At 33.2% G+C, this 21,904-nt stretch overlaps 1 protein-coding gene across 2 annotated transcripts in view; it reads right to left on the bottom strand.

Annotated features, from left to right (window-relative positions):
• Window positions 1–4,686: 4,686 nt before the first annotated feature.
• Window positions 4,687–21,904, bottom strand: part of Lrfn5 (leucine rich repeat and fibronectin type III domain containing 5) — a 276,989-nt gene continuing 259,771 nt past the window's right edge. Inside the window, exons 3-6 of one of the 2 annotated variants that reach the window (XM_013012269.1) lie at window positions 19,173–20,577; window positions 15,980–16,692; window positions 10,759–10,802; window positions 4,687–5,083 (exon numbers count right to left, since the gene is read on the bottom strand). In XM_013012269.1, coding sequence (XP_012867723.1) covers window positions 5,066–5,083; window positions 10,759–10,802; window positions 15,980–16,692; window positions 19,173–20,557 — 2,160 coding nt within the window. In that variant the 5' untranslated portion in view covers window positions 20,558–20,577 and the 3' untranslated portion in view covers window positions 4,687–5,065. The remainder of the gene's footprint in view (window positions 5,084–10,758; window positions 10,803–15,979; window positions 16,693–19,172; window positions 20,578–21,904) is intronic. The other variant, XM_013012270.1, reaches the window with a different exon arrangement.

Raw genomic sequence — 21,904 nt, forward strand, 5'->3', positions numbered from 1 at the left:
GCACCACATAAGCAAAAAGAAAAAAGCCGGAAGTGGCGCTGTGGCTCAAGTGGTAGAGCGCTAGCCTTGAGCTGAAGAGCTGAGGGACAGTGCCCAGGCTCAGAGTTCAGGCCCCACGACCAGACCCCCCCCATAAAAAGAGAGTATATGCAAACATTTACACAAAATTAATAGCCACATGGTATAATTTCAAAACATAAAGAATACTAGAAATACCTCAAATTCTTTAGTAGGAGAGTAGGTTCTTAGATATGATAGAAAGAACAAGCTACAATTTTGTTCATCAAATCCATTGGGAAAAGACAATGTAAAAATCAGAGAAATGTTTATATATCATTTATGTGATAAGACGAATGTTATCCACAATAAATAAATAACTTCTCTGACTCAACAACAAATAAAAACAACTCAGTTTTAAAAGTAGGTAAAATATTCTGCAACCATTTCTTTACAGAAAATACATGACTCTGCATGAAGCCCATGAAATAGTATTTGGGATTTTTAGTCATTGGAGTAACTCAAATCAAACCATAATGAAGTATTCTTAGATGATGAGTAATGATGACTGTCAGAGAAAGATTGCATATGTGACACTCTACCTTGAAGTTTATATTGCATAGTGATATCATAGTTATCTTCATTTGTGGAGTAAATCATTGTGATAGCAGCACAATGATTAATTCACCTAATAAGGAATTTTTAAAGTTTATTGTTAACCGTGAAATCACAGTGCTTCACACCTGAGAATGGTAAAAAAATAATAATAATAAGGATTTCAAATGTGCTCATATATCACCTGAAGAAAATGTCATAGCTTATGGTGACAATCTTGATAGTTTCTCAGAAAACTAAACAAAAAATTCTCCAAAATAAATTATCATATGACCCAGAAATTTCATATCAAAATTTAGACACAGGAATTAAAATCTAGGATATACTGGTTGCTTATCACCATCCACTGAAGAGATTGGGATCAGAAGATTATGGTTGGAAGCCAGCCCAAGCAGAAGAATCAGAGAGACTCCATCATAAATTGATCACCAAAATACTGGGCCTATTGTGCATTCCATCTGGGTGGCTAAGGGGTAGAGCACCAGTGGTAAACAAGAAGGCTGAGAAAAAATGCCTAGCACTGAGTTCAAGTTCTGGTACCACCATTAAAAATAATAATAATCAAATATCTACATGTGATGATTTACTGTAGTACTATTTAGAGTAACCATTCAAAATGAATGAGTAATACAGACATGGTATTCAGGCAAACTTACCTTATATGCAAAGGAATACTATATACTATTCAGCTATAATAGTACAATGAAATAATAAATACTACAACATCATAAGGTATGATAAATATTTATAATCCCCACCTGCATGAAATATCTGAATTGGGTGATTACAAAGAGTAAAAGTTGATTAGAGTTGATCAGGGGCTAGAAGAATAGAAAGTTATATTATGGCTACTAAAAAGAAAGTTGATGCTGAGGAGATACTTTATGTTTTTTATATTTTAAGATGAATATATCAAAACAATGTAAATGTAATAGGCATCTTTCATCTGTCTACTTTTAGACCTTCCACAATAAAAAAATACTTTTTGAGGAACTTAAGCAGATTACTTCCCTTCACTTGCAAATTTAATAAAAACACCCCTGTGCTAAAGCAGTTGGTTTGTGACATTTGCTTTCATGTTGGTTTGTAACACTTACATTTTAAGTTATTGTGTATCTTTGATACATACACATAACACACAAAGAAATATTAATTATTGAATTTGTAAATGTCAATATTAACTTATTTTGGACATAAAAAGGAAAATAAAGAATGTTGAATAAATTCTTAAATGAGTTAAATAGAATGAAAGAATGACCTAAATTTATAAAATAGTTTGAAAATCACAAATCTAAAATAGCCCATAAGGCATTTCATATGTGTGTGTACTATTTTATGACATAACATAATAAAAATATTCACATAACTTAATCTGAGGTTTAACTTAAATATAAATAAATAGTAAGTTTATTTTATCTTTCTTTCCACATTTAAGTTACTGCTTTCAACTCTCAATATTATCAGCCACCTGGAATCGTAGAAAATATTATGGGTATTTAAAATAATTGTAAATTTATAAAGTAAGCATTAAAATTTCCAACCCAACCCACACTCACAGTTGTAAAAATACTCAAAGCACTGTCAATTGGATTTCGTGTGTGTTTCATTTGCTTTATAATACACTCTGGGCAAGATATTGCAAAAGTTAAAGTGTAAGATACTTGAAATTAGCAATTTTGGTAGGTAAACTAATCCCAACTACCCAGGAATTTAGAGCAGATACACAGGAATGACTTATCCTATGACAATTCATTTTAGGAGTTGTAGGCACACTGAGTGAAGATTCCATTATTCAGCTAGAATTACCTACTTGCTCCATATTTTTCCTTTTTAATATATATTTTGTCTTTTAATTTTATTTTTTTCATTTGTTTTCTGTTTATGTAGTACTGAGGAATCAAATCTAGTACATGGTAGGCAAGCACTCTATCATAAAGCCACATTCCTAGTCCCCATACTTTTCCTTTATGAGTGATTATTAATCTCATTTAGTTTGAGGCATACATCTGAATTCTCTTAAATATCCTTTAATAAAAATATATAGTATGAAAAAAAGAAATGCACCCATTATCTTGCCCATGTAATTGTAACCCCTCTGTATGGTATTTTCACAATAAAAATAAAATAAAAAATAAAGCAAAAACAAAAACAAAAAAATATATATAGTATGACATTTGGGAATTTATTCATTCTTACCTCGAAGATCATATACTGTTCTTTTCTTTTGTACTCTTAAACAATATAAAAAATAAGTTGTGTCCATGATGAGCACCAATCAATGTTTGATTGGGTGCGTAAGAAAATATAGGTTTCGAATTCATTATATGAGTGATACGGTGAGAATTTTAAACGAATATTTAATTTTAGTTTTAAATGCAACAAAAGTTCTATTTTATGAAAACAGCAAATAGCCTAACAGAACTAAGCCTGATCAGGATATGAATACTGAGGAGGTACCAGCACCAAGACAGCATGAAATTTTTCTCAGGCCATTATAGACTTGTCAAGAAATTGAAAAATGGGTAAATTGCCAGTGTAACAAACCAGCTGTAAAATCGCGACTCCGTCTGTTACTTCTAGTTCACCAGAGAGTTGTGTGTGCCAGAGGGACAGGTATAGATAGGTAGGTGTTAACTACTGTGGCAGCTCCTGGCACCACCCCTCTTGTGGTTGACATTTTGTAGACTCTTATTCCATACCTAGGAACCTGGGTATTTCTGGTAGTCCAAAAAATGTGGAATGGTTAGAGAATATTGTTAAAACTTTTTGTTTCTTTTTTTGTAGGTCATGGGATTCGTACTCAGGGCTTGGGCACTGTCCCTGAGCTTTTTTGTACAAGGGCAGAGTTCTACCACTTTGAGCCACAGTGCCACTTCTGATTTCCTGGTGATTAATTAGAGATAAGTGTCACAGACTTTCCTGCTTGGGCTGGCATCTCTGACCCGTGATCCTCAGATCTCAGCCTCCTGACTAGCTAAAATTACAGGTGAAGCCACCAGCTCCCAGCTTGTTAAACAATGTTTAAAGAAAAAACATCCTACATTTTTCAGTTTGAACTTAAAATACAATAACTGCTAGGTGCCAGTGGCTCAAGTCTATAATCCTAGATACTCAGGAAGCTGAGATGTGAGGATCATTTTCCAAGCCAACCCAGACAACAAAGTCCCTGAGACTCTTTATCCCCAAATAGACACCAAAAATAAGCCATAAGTAGAGCTGTGGCTCAAGAGTTGGAGAACTAGCCTTGAGTACAAAAGCTTAAGGATAGCACACAGGCCCTGAGTTCAAACCCCAGTTCTAGCACATGCACACGCACACACAAACACACACACATACACACAAACTTATTGGTTTTAATAATAGCTATCAGTGCTGTCACAGAATAGAAATCTTCAAGGTTTTAGACAACTTGAATTCAATTAGTAAAAAACAATGATGTTTATAAAACTTATTTTATGCCAAATCCCATGTTGCATTTTCAAATTTAATTCTATAACTTATGAAAATTTGGAAGATAAGTGTGGGTAAACTAGACACATAAATATAGAGCATCATATATGTTTCAAAGATTGTAACCTCTGGACTCTGTGTAAAAATAAATATACTAATAATTATTATCTACTAAAGATATCTCAACTCTATGCTTACACTAGAGTCATTGCAGTTCTTTGTTCTTATTTATCTTGATAATGTACAAAATTGGTAAATGAAAACTTACAATGACGTATAGGCCCAGGAATTATTAAAGTCTCTTTGCCTGACCTTTCTAGAAAAGCAGTGAATCTATTTGGGTTAACTACAATTTAATTGTTTTGCTCATTTCATAAAGTTCTGTAGAAGAAAACCCTCCTCATTTTCTGACATGTTTCTTTTTTGTTTTTGTTTTTAATGGCTCCAATCTTTGTTTCCATGGAAATGAGTACACCCAACCACAAAAGAAACTAATCTAATATTACAAAGCAATTTCCAAATCCTTAAGGGTTTTGCACTACTCAATATGCTATGTTCTTCAATAATTACTGCATCTTTCACTCTTGATGCGACAAGTACATCCACAAATAAGGCACTGTGCAATTTCTCTCATAGTAAAACATTTATTTGTTAAAGTGATATAGTATTCAAGATTCTACAGTCTGTTAAATCATGGATGGTAATGTAAGATGGATTGATACAGAACTTGATGCCGATGTAGGTTATTTTTTTTCTCTTTCTTTCTTAAAAAAAAAATACTTGTAGGCCAGAAGAAAAAAAAAATCTGTGTTGATAAGGAATGAAGCATGGTGTGATGGGAGCCAGTGCCACCAGCATCAGAGACTGCCGACCCAGCTCCTGTGGACAGTTTCTTCTTCGACACCAGTTCAACAACTCGCCTTGTGAACTGAAACATTTTTAAATTTTATCCAGTAAAAATATCAGTGGCAACTGTTTTCAGGAGAGAGAGAAGTGGTGCTCTTCAGATTAACTCCAGCCTCTGGAATGAAAGGGGGGTACGGGGAAGGAAAGAAAACACATAGCAAATAAGATAATGTGTTGGTAATTGTGAAGCTACTGAACTAAGCAGATGATTTGTTGTCATAAAAGATAGAACAGACATCTGTATTGTAAATATTTACATTTAATTGACATGTAAAATATTACTTGAAAATTGAGCATGGAAAGGGTTTTCCTTTAAGAAGGAATATTCGTGTAGGGAGATTAAATGATCAATGTTGAGTCAGTCAAATTGTGGGATGTCCTCAAATCTGATGATAAAAATGGTCATTTCACTTATTAATGCTGGCATTTAAGTTTTAACATACAATCATACTGGTGTTTTAAAATATGAAAGCATTAAATCAATTGTGTTTCATGCAGCACTCAAGAAATAAATGATCTCAACATTTTAATATCTACTGAGAATTCAGTATCATTTGAAACATTTCATAAAATTTAATTATACATTTAATGATAGTGGAAACATGTTCATCTTCCATAACTAGTTCTTCATCCACAGACCAGATTAACTGTGAACGTCAACAATTCACAAGCAAAGACAAATCACAGCTAATTTAATTATGATTCTGAATATTTTATAAGATATTTAAATATCAAACTGTGAAAGTATTTTCCCTTTAATATGGACTAACTGTATTCATGGATTTAAGATATACCTATAAATTATATCCTTGAAAAGAAGAAAAATAACATTAGACAACTATGTTTTCAGATGACTACAATAGAAACAAATTTTCTCCTTTCCATACAAAATACACCACAAGGTCCTATATATTGCTTCAAAAATATATGGAACAAGTAGATCATGAAAAACAGATTTTATTTATTTATTTATTTAACTCAGAGCCCAGGCACTATCCCTTAGGTTTGTTGCTCAAGGCTGGCACTCTACCACTTGAGCCACAACTCTACTTTTAGATCTTTGGTGCTTAATTGGAGACAAGAATCTCATGCATTTTTCTACCTGGGTTGACTTTGAACCATGATTTCCAGACTTCACCACTTGAGTAGCTAGGATTACGGGCATGAGCCGTCTGACATCTGGCTGAAAAGTAGATTTTTTAATTTATTGCATAATTTATATCAAAATATATAGCAAATATTGGGATTGTACATAACAAAGTTATAATGATATGTTAAAATATTTGACATTTTGCACAATAATGAAAATAAAAACCTATATCAATAATATAAGAAAATATTTGATAATTCTAAAGAAACTTATTTTTTTCAAAAAAGGCTTATTTCATTAGTGTTAAGATGTTTGGATAAATTTAAAAGACTAATACATCCTATGGAAAAGAGGGAGAAGAAAGAGGAAAAGAAGAAGGAGGAGGAGGAGAGGAAAGCAAAGAGGAAGGTGAAGAGGAAGGAAAAGGAGAAGGAAAAAGGGAAGGACAAGGGGAAGAAGAAGAGGAGGAATTAGCAACATGAAATTAGAAATTTTACTAAATTTGCTTTTATTGGTTTCATAGCATACCTCATGTTAGAGAATACTTATGTTTTTATGTTTTCAGTAATATACTTTTTATATAAAAGAAGTGATTCAAGCTATTGAAATTTGTAATTAAGTTTTCAATAGGTCTAGAAATAAAAACAAAGCAAATGGAGAAGCTTGGTATCAGTGGCTCATGCCTGTAGTTCTAGGTACTTAGCTACTAGCTACTCATGTTTTGATATCTAAAGACCCTGACAGTAGAAGATTCTTATCTCCAATCACCCAGAAATATGCTGCAAATGGAAGTGTGGTTTTAGTGGCAGAACACTGGCCTAGAGTAAAATACCCAAGCAAAAGGTTTAAGCCCTGAGTTCAAGTCTTAATACCAACACAAAAAGAAGGAAAGTCATTAGACAATATGTTGAAAATGAACTGTACAACTTGGATGGGAGGAAAAACCTGGGAGAAAACAAAGGAAGAGGTGAAATTGTTGAAAAAGAAATTTACCTGACTTATGTAACTGGAACCCCTCTGCATATTACCTTTACAATAACAAATAAAATGAAAAGAAAAAAGACAATGGACAATACAACTAGCTTGACTTTGCAAGTTATAGATTTTTCAAGATAACAAACTTCAAAGTCAAATTGATAGTTTTGTAAGCTTACATGTTCTTCAGTTTCATCCAATTTCATATTACATTAAAACATTATTAACAAAATATAGATAATTATAAATGAGGGATTAATCAGGAGGAGAAGGGGAAGGGGACAAGGGAAAAAAGATAAAGGTTTAATAATCTTTAAATATATTTCAATTGTATGTGAAAACTTTATAAGGATAAACATTGGAGTTGGAGTGAAGAAGAAAGAGAAAGAGGTTCAGTGGTGTATTCACAAGGAATTAGACTAGCAAAGATGACTGATATTGTTGAAATAGCTTGTCCCAAAATGAAAAGAGAGCATTGAAACTTCTGGAAATCATATAAAGTTGTCAGAAGATAAAGATAAATTTATTAGAGGTAAGAGATTGACTGGAATAAAATATCTATATGCCTGGAAATGTCAAAATGAATCCCTTCTATTATAGCTAATGTATACTTATAAGCCAATAAAATTTAAAGGTGTAAATTTATAGTTTATGTAAGAGCTGTTGATGCTAAGGTTTAGCAAACAGAAAAAATACTGGGAGATTAATTAAAGTTTTTCTACTTGAAGCCTATACCAGTAAAAAAAATAATAATATATTATTGAAAAAAAAACAAAAGCTGGTACTAAGTAGGGCACAGAAACAAAAATTTCTAAATTGCTAATCAATAAGTAAACTCTTGGAATCATTTAATGAACATCTGAACATTAAACACATATTTATGAGTATTCAAAAAATAAAGACATCAATTGTGGCAAAATTTTCAAGAACCAAAGATAAACAAATCAGAATAAAGGTAGGTGGGTTTTTATAATGGTTCTTATTTAACACTGTAAGAATAACTTTCAAAACATTTATTGGCAGACAAAACTTTTTGAAGATACTGAAGTACAGAGAAAATGCAAACTACCTCAAAAGGAAAACTATGAACCCTTCTTGGGCATGCATGTATGTTCATGTACACAGATAAACACAGATAATGAACATACATTTCATTGATTTAAATACAGTAATCACTTGTACAGAATATTTATCAAAGGCTTTTTCAGTAAAAATGTAAACCAGTCAACTGTTCCTATCTCAACCAACATACATGGCATATCTTTTGTTCACTGCATTCATTTTAAGGATAAAAGTGTCAGCCAAATCTAAGGTTAATTTATATGTAATAATCAATTCACATATAATTCCCAGGAAATATTATCAATGATTTTCTCAACTTTGTTCTTAAGCTATCGTAGTGTATTAGACTAATTTTACTTATAATAATTTTATTATTTTATATGACAGCATAATATAGTCATCCTTTGCTCTATCACAGTTTACTTATTTCTACTTTGGGGATTTTCACCTGTCTTGGAATATAACTCCTGTGATATGTGAGCAATCACTATTTACAGATTCTTTTAAAAACCCACAGTACAGTGAAGTCGCAGTGAAGCCAACCCTCTACTGTACCTCGCCTACAGTGTTGTGGATGGTGCAGAGGGCTGTGAGGATCAACTACATAGGTCAAGGTCTCTTCATAAGGGTCAGCCCTGCCTGGACCTGTGGACTACTATGGAAACGCTAAGTCAGGTAGAGCAGAAATCACGTATGAAATACCAAGAATACTGACATTGGTATCATAGAGATCCCAGAGCTGATAACAGAAATGTACCATGAACTGGGTGAAAAACAAGTGATATATTCATACTAAATATTGTCAAATTTATATTTATCTGATGATTTGTTTATCTTAGTAATGCATATAGGAAGAAAAGTAGACAAACTCTGAAAGGATGATTAAGGTTTGTTTCAAAAGAAGAAGCAACAAGAAAATTAGATGACATCTGATACTTAAAGTCTGTTGGGTATACTTAATGCAAGAATACACATGTAGGCATATATTCACTACATAGCACTGAAAATTTATGCGCCATTATCATAATTTGTATATGGTTGATAGAATTTGGTTGAAAATTACCTTTTGTTTTTAACTATGTTTTCAAATTTTCTGTAACTATTACTAATTTCTCTCACATAAACACATTACAAAAAAATTTGCCATTCAGCAAATCCTGTGTCCCCTAGTAGCACAAAGACCTTCAAAAATAAGTCCAAATATTTCCATTTCTCTAAATCCTACTTTTAACAATGGAGAAAAATGAATAAATAATTTCAATAATGCTTAACATGTCCCATGAAATATGTGAACTTGGGGAAACAATGAAATCAATCATTTTAAAATGATGTTGATATATTTTCTTCTTATTATAAATCATAATGCAGCATTTAGCATTGTTCTGAATCACACTGCTAAATCAAATGAGCTTCATCTACCTTCAAACACTTTCTCATGGGACCTCACTTTCCACTCATCTGCGATAAATATCCAAAAGAGCATAAAAAATAAAGTCAAATAACAAAACAAATTAATACCTCTCATAAATAATGGAGACAAAGAGATAGAAAAAATAAGTGCTGTGAGGAGAAGAAGCTTAGAGGAGAGACAGAGGGAAGAAGAGAGAATTTAAACTGAGGTAGGAAAAAGAAGGGATAAAACAAGACATCTCCATGCAGGTCAACCCCAACCCAAAGGAGAACATAGAGGTTTTGCCAGACATTGAGTTTCACAATTGCTTCCAATGAGCCATCTGTTCTTTCCCTGCATCTTAAGAACAGGATCTTAAATTCAGAAAAGAAATGATGCATGAAAACACTTTGGTTTAGGAGTGGAATCCACTAGGGAAAACTCTAAAACACTGACCAAGTTATTGTATTACTTTTTAGTATAAAATGTTAAAAAGTAGGACTCTATTTTTACTATCAACAAATAAAACAATGGCCTTTTATAGAACTTTAAAAGCAGAATACACACACACACACACACACACACACACACACACACACATAAATTTTTTTCTGTGCCAAACCTCAGGAAAATATCTGATGCTTCCAGCTGTTTGAACAGATTGCTTAAGTGCTATTCTGCTCTGGAAACAGACTATCTGAGCCAATTAAAATGCAGGAATCAAATACTCATATCAAACTTCCAGAAAAAAATAAGACACTCAAGAAGAGTAATTGGTTGCTGACAAAAAGAATACCATGAATATTTCATGTGTAGTCTTTGCTCAATTTTAGAGTGGCTTTATTCATTTTAGATAACAGTGAAGCACTTGTATTCATCTTTTTCAATGAGGCATAAAGCTTCATCTAATCCTCTATTAAGGATGTGGAGACCATGGATAGAAGCAAATTCATTCTTATCAAAGTGAATGTCTACATGTTTGGAAATATTTGTTAAAGTACATGTGGAACCCTGCATGACTGAAGTTATGATGTGACTACTTCTAACAGCAGCATTCGAGTGACCTTCCTTTTCTAAGGTAACTACCATGTACGTGCTGTTAACCAGGAACAGGTTAACTTTCATGAATTGAAATTTTGCTTAACCCATTAAACTGTTCAGTGTTTCAAGTATTAATGGAAAATTTCAACATGGTGTACAAATCAGGAAAGAAAACACAAAATAATTGATCATCTTATGTGTTGAAGCATGTGGCAGGAAGTGAAATTCTAACCTGTGTTTCCTGGAAAATCTGCTCAACATTAGCCAGCAAAACATCTGCGAATAAAACTTTTAATGTCATGCACAATTCTGTTAATTGATTGAGGCCCAGATCCTAAAAACCTTTTCTTGAAATCTTGAAAAGACTCTTCCATTTTGCTTTTAACTGGAAATTTAGAGGGTTAATTGTAACTGACTTTAGTAGTTTAAACTTTTTTACAGCTACTTCTTACTACATAATACTACAATGGTAGAATTTTTGTTATCATTCTAGTAACTAAATGAATTTCAATGATTTAGTCACAAAATAAATGATCTAGCAACTGAAATGAATTTCAAGGGCTGGGAAGGTAGCTCAGTCGAAGAGTGCTTGCCTTTCATGCATGAGGCCCTGGGTTCGATTCCTCAGCACCACATAAACAGAAAAAGCTGGAAGTGGTGCTGTGGCTCAAGTGGTAGAGTGCTAGCCTTGAGTTGAAGAGCTCAGGGAAAGTGCCCAGGCCCAGAGTTCAAGCCCCACACTGACAAAAAAACAAAAAATAAAATGAATTTCAAAGTGATTTTTTTTGTTAGAATTCAATAAAAAAGTTGTGTTTCTAGTTATTTTTCCCTGTTCATAATTTATGTTTCAATGATATCATTACATATGATTAAATAATACATCAAGGAAAAGAAGAACCACAGTAGGAAATATTATTCACTACAGAGTATAAAATACTCATTCAATATTCAGTCTCCCAACAATAGCCAAGAATCCATTCATTTTTATGTAAAACAATGATTTCTAAATGTAAAGACTCTGCCTTAAAACAATCCAGATGTATATTTAAATTGTGTGTAAATGTTCCATGTCATTACATAATTCTTCATGGAAAACATTTACTTTGTATAACTCCTATAAAGCAAGTGCTACTGATTATTTAGAAGTGGCACAGATGAAATTAAGGATTTAGACACAGTTCACAGATGAGCATAAGTACAACCAGTACAAGTTGTTTTTTAACAAAATCTTCAGCCGAAATAGTCATATAAATTTAAAATGGCATCTGGAGATTAATGATTTTATGAAAATAATAAAAGATATCGAGGATATAGAGAAAAGTTAATATTTTAAGGATTCAGATTATGGTGGAGTGAATAAAATGTATTTCATGAATTCCTTAATTTTACCTAAATGATTGCATATCTGATATATTCTGAAGCAGAATAATGGTATCTAAGCCTATTAAAGGAAAAAGACTGCACAGCTTCTTTTCCAAACATATTTGAAATCATGATTTGTTTAATTTTTACTATACATGAATAGTCATTACTTCAAAAAGAATGGATGAAATTACTTAAGTTGTAGGAGCACCCACCATCCTAAAATTTAGAATAATTAAGTTATATGCTCTAGTACAAAATTCATGTGATTAATGTCAAGAGCCATTTGTACTAAATTTTTTTGCAAGGAGAATTTGTCTGTAATCAGCATTATTTAAATCTCATTACCTCTCATCAAAAATCTAATTATTTATTTGTATTGTAGCACAAAATTATTTTGAATGAATTAAATATATGTGTACATACAATATCTTATAAAACATGAAAATATAATGCACATAGGTAATATGCATACATATTCAATATTAACTTTAGATCCTGAATTTGGTATTGAAGTAGCTAACCACAACAAGAAGAAAATGGTACAATGGTTATTTTTAGAATTGTTATTTGTAAAAAAATTAATCAAATTGCTAATTTTGAGGTGATAATACAATATTTATCCATAGTCCTAATTATTACTGTTACTTTATCACTTCAGATCATGAGATATTTTTAGGATGACTCAATCACAGCAATAACCCCGTCACATTTTATCTGGGATAGCTTCTTGGATCACTTTGTTTCCTTTAAGATAAGAATAAAATAAAGGAGAAGCATAACCTAAATAATTGTATTTATTTATTTAGAATAAAGATAGTATATATAATATAATCATATAGAATATACTAGAATAGTTATATACAATTTATTTATAATAAATATATACAATTATTACACCATATGTTTATTAGAGTGTGAAGAAATAGACTAATTTTAAAGGCAGTGTTTTGAAGCTAATATAAAAAAAAATCCCATGTTGATTTTACTGATTTTTTTCTATTTTCTTTATTCAATGAAACACTTATTAAAATGTTAAAAATAGTGTCCCTATCATATAAAATAACGTGTTGTGGTTATTAAGAATATAAGAAGGAATGAAAAATATTCCTTTCCATCCAACATATTGCTGTCCTCAATTCCTTCAAAGCAGGCAGGGGAAAATGAGTTTCCTGCTCTCAGACACTGGAAAAGCTAAGCACGCAACAGAAAGGGGTATCATTCCATTTGTCCACTGTAAATGAATGCTGTTTGCTTAATATTAAAAGCATCAACTATAAGTCTCTCATCCAAAAGTCACTGAGTTCAGACTTGTTATATTCTTTGAAAAAGTATTTCAATTACCTTTATGGTTCTATCTTTAATGTTTATAGAAATATTTTTAGTGTTGAAATTTTAAATATTACTTGTTAGAGTTCATTAGTCTACATGTGCTGAGAGGACATACTAAAATTAGAAGCTGGAAGGTAATTAATTGATAAGAACTCTGTAATAATTACTTCTAAATGCTTTTATATTTGGAAATAAAATATTTCTTTTCAAAAACAGAACTGAATAAAATAATTAAAATTAGCTTGAAAGCAAGTATTTTATGAATGCTTAAAACTGGAGAAATATTTCAGAAAGTAGGAAGAAAATAATTACTGTCTGTAGACAAGTGGAAGATAATTCATTTAAAATAGTTCTTCAGATAATTTAGGAGAAAATATGTATCTTTCAGAGACTAGATGTTTTTTTTTGTTGGTCATGGGGCTTGAACTCTGGGCCTGGATGCTGTCCCTCACCTCTTCAGCTCAAGGCTAGTGTTCTACCACTTGAGCCACATTGCCACTTAGGGCTTTGTCTTTTATCTGTTTATGCTGTGCTGAGGAATCGAACCCAGGTCCTCATGCATGCAAGGTAAGTACTCTACCACTGAGCCACCTTCACAGACCCACTAGAGAATAGATGCTTTATGTTGATAGATTGCTTTTCAAAACTTACGTTTTAAAACACATTTAATAAAATATATCACTCATACAGGTAAAATCAACTTTTGTCTCATTATATGGCACAGTGAGATCTCAGATGAGTTCATTAGTAGTTGAATGGCAGTTGTGTTGTTTTAAGTTAGAAGGTAATTACTCAAAAATAATGAGAACAATTTAGGGATACCTATTCTTTTTAAAAAATATATTTGGAGCAAATTACCTGCTAAAATGAACTTTGTGTGTTTTCTAAGTTTGTTTTCATGTTGATCAAAGTGGTAAGGTAAAATGGAAAAAGAAAAAGAAAAATAATTAAGAATGAGGAATTAAAATAATTACATTATGCACGCAGTGAGGGATAACAAGCAGCAAACTAGGTTGTGAGTGACATACACATGCACACACACAAGTTATGTAAAGGAAGGTAATAAATAACCAATTGAACAACAAGAATGACTGTGTTTCTCAGGGTCATAAAATATTTGGAGCAAAAATCTGTATTGCTCTAACTAATCAAAATTCTTATTGTTTTCCTCCTTCCACCTAGTCAATTATTCATTTCTCCTTTAACTCATTCAATAATCTAGGCAATTGTCCTGGTTCAGATATGATAATATGTAACATTAGTTATCTCTCTAAGCCAAACTATCATCATTCACTTACAACTAAAGACAATAATCTTATGACTTTCCTGGAAAAATCTTTTGATTTCTTTTTTTTCTCAATACATAAAATCTTTGTAAGACAGAAAAACAGAACAGAAATTCACTTCTAGGATCAAATGTTACAGCATTTAATTAAGACACTGAAAATTGTCTAGAAAACCTAATCAAAATTTGAATGATTTTCAATGACTTTAGTCAAGCAAAATGAAATCCACATGATTAGATGTAAGATTTTAAACGTCTGAGAAATAAAATATTTTTAATAAACATGTCACTAGAAACATAAGCATGGTATGTATTTTCAAAAATATAGACATCTGGAAAACATAAAGGAAACTTATCAGTAACTTGAAGGAGGTACATCGACTTGCTGCCTATATGATTTTAGGCCTACTTGTCAGAACACTAAAAATCATTTCTTTGAGCATTCATTTCTTTAAGATTTGAAAGCTTGTTTTCATTCAAATATTGTGTTTGTGTTGTTGTTGTTTTGCCAGTATTGGGGCTTGAATTCCGAACTAGGCGGGTTCTTAGCTCTCCTACTTTAACTACAATTCCACTTCTGGCTTTTTGCTGGTAAATTGGAAATTACAATCTTGCAAAACTTTCTTCTAGGCTGGATTGAAACTACAATCATCAGATCTCGGCCTTCAGCCTCTGGAGTAGGTAGAATTACAGGTGTCAATCACCGATGCCTAGTCCTTCAACAGTTTTTAATAATAATTTGAAAAATCTAGGAAGGGGAGAACAGTATGCTACTGTTAACTAGTACTTCATACACACACACGCACACACACACACACACACACAAAACATATAGTTTCATTAAAAATATCAATTGTCCATAAGAGGCCTTTTTATAAAATTGGGAGAAAAACCATGTTTTTTATGAAAGACATTTTGTTCTCTGTGATAACCACTGTTTTGCAATTTGCTGTTTTCAGAAGCTAAAAGCTGGTCTTAGAATAGAGAAGGCACTGGTACCAACTCACACTTTTTTTCCCTTTATACCATTGTATTTTGTCACCTTCATATATATCTATCTCTATATTTATATAAAGATAGATACAACATGGATATATATGGAAGTTAACTGTAACTGTACTAAAAGGCATGTATACAACCTGAGCTCTACTACCAAAGTTTCACAGAGACAAGACTGGAAACCCAAATTCCAATTTCCTATGTGGATTTTCAAAATATAATTTTAATGTAAAAGCAATAATAGATTACACAGAGCTTTCCAGTATGCACTCAGAATTTGCAAGGGTTGCTTTTCCACTATGACAATCAGAAAGATAAGATGGAAGTGACATCCCATTCATAGACATGCTTCTTTTAGGACACAGTTCCCATGTGCTGTGTGAGTTACCACAATGAGAGTATTCCTTTAATTCTCCATTCAGGGAGTACCTGTGCCTTGGCCTGGATCTCTCAGCAGGCAATGTGAGAAACTTACTTGGCTTGGTGTGTGCTCTTTTAGATGCAGGCCCCTCTGTGACTGAATCAGGAGGACGGCTAGCTAACTGCAAGGCAGTTGAGTTGTTCCTGTTAGTGTTTTGGGACTCGACATTTGTGACAGCTTCATTCTGTGGTTCAGTACTTGGCTTGGTGCCAGTCTTTCTTTTCTGCTTTTGGGACACAGACGTGCTTGAAGTCCAGGTAGGAGGCAAAGCAGAGGTAGTGGTAGAAGAGTCTTGACTCGAACAAGTTTCTGAAGATTGAATCACATTGTCATTGGCAATTTTACAACACTGGGCATTGTCTTCATGCCCCACAGCTTGTTTGGACATGGACTGGGGCAGCGTGACACTGCAACCTTGTATTTGAGCCCCGTTAGTTTGAGAATAAACATTGCTCACCTTGGTGACTTTGTGTTGCCCATTATGGTTACAAACCTTATACCGGATCATGAGAATAATGATGAAAACCAGCACAGATGCTACAATTATTCCACCAATAATTATAATCATGGTGCCTCCCAGAAACTGGGACTGCATGAAATGGCAACGCACATAATCCTGCTCCGTGGTGAACTGGATGCATCCCACAACTCTTGTAGCAGTGAGGGACGTGATGCCATCGTCGTATATGGCCAAGACACATAAGTCATACATAGTTCCAGCAGCCAGGTTATTGACCAGGAAAGTTTTGCTCGTGGGAGGTATCATTCTGAAGGACAATGGAATTTGGGTTAATATTTAAAGCGACATAAAATGTGTTCAATGTCATTATGACTTTAGTTCTCACTCGCTCAGTACTCATTAAGATAAGCACATTAATAACTGATATGAAATATGGGGAAATGATCCAATCTTAGAGCTACCCACTTACAATGGCTAGAAGTCATTGTTAGAGTCTGCATTATATTAATGGTGTCTGTGCCATGCCTTGACAAGCTTACTAATTACATTGCTTGGAAAAGCAGAACTCCTAATAAAAGCCATTGCTAAAAAAATCGTTTATGACAAATTGCTTTTGAAAGGTGTGACTGTGACATTATCTGACTACTAAACAAATCCAGTTAGCACTCACAACACCTCTGTGATGAAAAGCCAATTTGAGGAAAGAGAAGACACTGACAATCACATTAGAAAGCAGAATGAAAACACAATTCTGAGTGCTTACTTTGCAAATCACTGATAAGTTGCTATGAAATCATACCTAAAAAAAATCCAGATTAAACTAGTTTAGTTTATTAACCTCAAAATGTTTTCATCTTTAAGTGAAGACCATGTTCAGAGCACAAAGGCTGTTGACCATTGAATAAATTCTTTGTACACAGTATTGATACTGTTGGAAGTTTTCCATCAAAACACATTCTCTAATTTTGAGAATTTCCAGGTTGTCCTAAAACTATGACCTTTAGAAAATTTGGATAAATGCTTCTTTCTTTCTAACTTCTTTCCAAAGATGTAGTTAAATATGACCTACACTAAAATTAATTTGGAAAATAAAAGCTTGTGACTGAAAGTGAGCACTGAATCTGTGAAACTTGACAATACTAATCTGAGTAAAATGTGCTTTAAATATGTAAGAAAAATTTCAGACAAGGATAGCTATTTGTGATCGAAATTTCTGTGAGTTAGTAAGGGTTCAATAAATTCCAGACATCATTAAGCCCTTAAACTACATTAAAAAAATCTCATGCAATAGCATGTATGATTATTTTCCAGATATCAAGCATCAGATTCAAGTATTCAATAAATTCCTTTAAGATCTAAAAGAATTTACTCATCATGGCAAGATTAAAACCTGAGAATTTAGGACATAAACCTAAACATAAACATGTTTCAGAGAACTAATACTTAAAAACATAGAATTTCCAGTAAGGGCAGGAACTTGAGAGTAGAAATCAGCATCTTTCAAATGGTTAGGTAATCCATAAACTAGATGAAGAGCCCAACATGACTGAAGCAAACGTCTTTGTGCTGATACTAGTGTTTCATGCTATATCTCCTTACCTATTTAGTAATTAAAGTCATACTAAAAATCACTTAGTCTACTTTCTTCCTCTTAAAGATAAATAAATTAGCTAGAACCTTGCCTATGATTAAACATATGGCTAGTTTAAATAGTTTTATCTTTCCCAACAGTCCATGCTATTTAAAAAAATATCATTTCCATCCATGAACAAAACCCATATCTTCAAGAACTCAACCAACGTACAGAAGTAAAATAATCTAATTTCTGAAAAAATATTGATGCAACACAGAAGAAAATTCAAAATGATTTTGCATCATTTTCTAGGGCAATAGTAATCTATCACAAGTGAGATTATATGAAGGAATAAAAATGTGTATGTCTAAGTGAAAAATCAGTCAAGATGTGACTATAAATCAATGAGGCTGAACTTTACAAAAACATACCAGAATTTCCTTAGCACATGCAAATTCATTATCATTGCCCCTTACCCAGAAATTACATTCTTAATTCCAGTGATACTTTCACTGCTCAAAATATTCATTGGCTTTCTCTTTGGAACTGTCTTATGAACCAGGGCACATGAGACACACATACACATAACACAATCACTCGAAGAATCAGTCTCATTATTTTATAGTTACATCCTATTTTGACCAAAAATGGCAGTATCCATCTTGATCACCCACCTTGTTCACAAGACTTGAATCCAAAAGGCTTTTGCTTGTTTCCAAAATTCAAATTCACCCTCAAAAGACGAAGATTTGCCACCACTGAGGATATTCAAAATAGAATCACGAAGGTTCTAAAGATAATTCCAAAAGTGCTTTGAGCAATGACAGCATCATTGGGATAATGGAATAGCTTCCCAACATAACTTCCTTGAAGGAAAGAACACTCGTATGGATGTGTAAGTTCTGGTATGTTTTTGAATTTTTAAATCAAAATCATTCTTGTTCTCTGATTGTCACATCTCTTAGATGAAGTGAAAGAGTAAGCACAATATTAAATCTAAATATCAGCTCTGTAAACACAATACCATTCAAAATATTTCCCCATATGCATCCTCTATCTTACAGGTATTTGATTTTATACTTTAAAATTTGGAGTGTTATAATTACAACACAGAACAGAAATGTCAGTTTCATATCATGTCAGTACTGCATAAACAAAACCCTACACTTATCTGTACAAGGAAGTACACAGATGATATGCTTATTTTTTCTTACCTGTAAACAAGGGTGTCATCATAAGTACCATTGTACTGGATTTGAAACATTCGTATTCCTGGAATATTTCTTTGAAAATTAAATTTGAGTAATGCTGTAGACGAAGTTGCTTCTACCACCAGAATTTTATCTTGACTCATTTTAGTATCACCGTTGCTGCTGCTTGCATTAGAACCCGACTTGGTAGAAGTTGAGATATCTGAAGAACCAGGATCGGGCTCATGGATGTGGTTGGTACTGTTGAGTAGGTGAGGGAGCTTAATTATATGCAGATCCACTGTTTGTGTTGCTTCCCCTGCGGGATTAGAAGCAATACAGGTAAAAGCACCTGTATCCTTCACAGTTGTTATCAGAATGTCGAGGGTTCCATTATCGTACACCAAAGACCTCGTAGCATTGGAAATAAGCTTGCCTTCGGGAGAAATCCAGTGAATTGCAGGCTCAGGGTCTCCTCTTGCTTTGCACCTCAATGTGGCCCTTTGACCCTCCAGGACTCGCATCTCGTGTGTATGACGAGTAATGAGTGGAGGCTCACACAGAAACTCTTCCTCAGGGATTGACCAAAAATAGCGACCAGTTAAAAGTGCAGGAGAAGCACAGGTCTCTAGGTCATCTTCTCTGGAGAGACGCCTCAGCCACAGCAACTCACAGTTGCAATGCAAGGGGTTTCCACCAAAACTCAATGCAAAAGTAGATGGGCTGATGATTCCTGAGGTTGCTAGTACCTGGGCTCTCTGGAAGAGGGGATCAGGTGGTAGCTTCTGCAATTTGTTTGATGTTACATCTAGCCGAGTCATCTTGTGCAAGTGGGAGAAAGTCCCCTTAGGAATGTTATCAATCATATTGTGATCCAAACTAAGGGTATGTAAGCTAACCATTTTCTCAACAGCATCCCAAGGAATTGTTTCCAGATTGTTGTAGGAGAGATCCAGCTCCTCCAGAGCAAAGACATCATCAAAAGCGGTAGAAGAAATTAAAGTCAGCTGATTGTTGTTCAGTATCAAATGATGGAGATTGGAAAGCCCACTGAACATATCATTTGTAATTTTAGTCAATCTGTTGCTATTCAAATGCAAAGCCCTCAAATTGCGTAGATCAGCAAAAGCATGAGGTGTAATAAAACTTATTGTATTCCTGGATAGAGTCAGGTCTACCAAACTGGTCATGTTAGCAAAATCTTTCCTTTTGATATTTGTAACAAAATTGTCTGCCAACCGCAGTTCCACAGTTCTTCTGTCAATGTTTGGCGGAACAAATAGAAGCCCTTTCTTGGCACAAAGGGTTGCAAGATTAGGAGACAAAATCTGACAGACACAACGTTTTGGACAGATCTGAGCTCTCACTGCGATGCCAATGAAAAACAGGTAAAAAAGGAATTTTTCCATTGTAGATCAGATTTAAGAGCCTGTAAAAGAAGATACAAAAAAGGGTGTTAGCATCCAAACACTTTAATAATACTCTTCTCCTTGCTAGAATAACACTTTTCTACAGATTGGAGTATACAAATAGTTTCACTGGTTTATTTAAGAGATTATAATTAAATAGCTATCCTCTTCTAGAAGCTGCATGGGGCACTAAGGGTAAGTAATATAAAATTCACAGCTACAAAGGAGTTCAGGCCAGTGGGAAAACAGATATCAAAAGATTAATTCCATAAACAAGTAATATTTTAAAAATATACCACTACAGAGTTAAGCAAAACAGAGATGTCTATTCCGGATTGGAGAGGTGGGAGTTTAGGAAAACAGATCCTCTAAACCAAGGTTGACTTCTTTTTACACAAATGAATTCAATGATTATGTGCATACTTACAGAGTTGCAAGTTGCTCAATTCAGTAGTCTATATAATAAAACAATATTTGCTATTAAATTAAGCTTGTAGCACACTTTTGAAGGTAGCTAATTAGTGCAAAATTCATGAGCGTAACTATCACGTCACTAAAAATGTGAGATTTTACTCTCAAACTTGATAAAGTTAAAGATTTATCACAAATTCTTGGAATTCTTAGATGTCACAATATTTTGTTAGATATAGAATTAGATCTGTGAACTAATTGTGAAAAGCAGTTATCACAATGTTTAGCAGAGTCTGAAACATGTCATTCAGTTTGCCTTTTCTTAAAAATCATGATGAATTTTTTATTTATTCAAATGTAATTTAAAAAAGTAGTGAACACTGTGGCGATTTCATTTTTCATTTTGATCTTGAGAATCTGTTAATGAAATTATTCCTTAATAGCAACAGTAGCAACATAAATGTGATTACTCTTCTCATAATACTGGAAGTTTTAAACACCAAGAGGGGAAATTAATGCAGAAAATTATCCAAAATTTAAATTGACTATCAATAAGATTTTGTTTTTTAAAAGAAATGATACACCTGGTATTTAAAATAAAATAAATTCTCATGATTAGTGAAGTATTGTCATATTAAATTTCATTGTAATAACAGATTAAATCCTCTATTCAAGAGAGAAAAAGGAATATTGAACTAGCCATTCCACAAGAGGCTGCAACAAATGAACAAAAATATTCAAAATACTACTGTAAGATACAGGGAATTATTAAGCAGAAAACTGTGCCTTGAGCTGGTGAATTATCAAAGAATGATTTCTCTCATTCCTCCAGGGGAAATTTCCCAAACCACAGCTCAGGAAAGAGAAATGAGACTAAATATGAACAGCTGTATTAAACCAAAGAGATAGAGATTGGGGTGGGGAGTTTCCAGTGGC

This window comes from Dipodomys ordii, unplaced genomic scaffold (assembly GCF_000151885.1).
Source record: "Dipodomys ordii isolate 6190 unplaced genomic scaffold, Dord_2.0 Scaffold16, whole genome shotgun sequence".
Lineage (NCBI taxonomy): Eukaryota > Metazoa > Chordata > Mammalia > Rodentia > Heteromyidae > Dipodomys > Dipodomys ordii.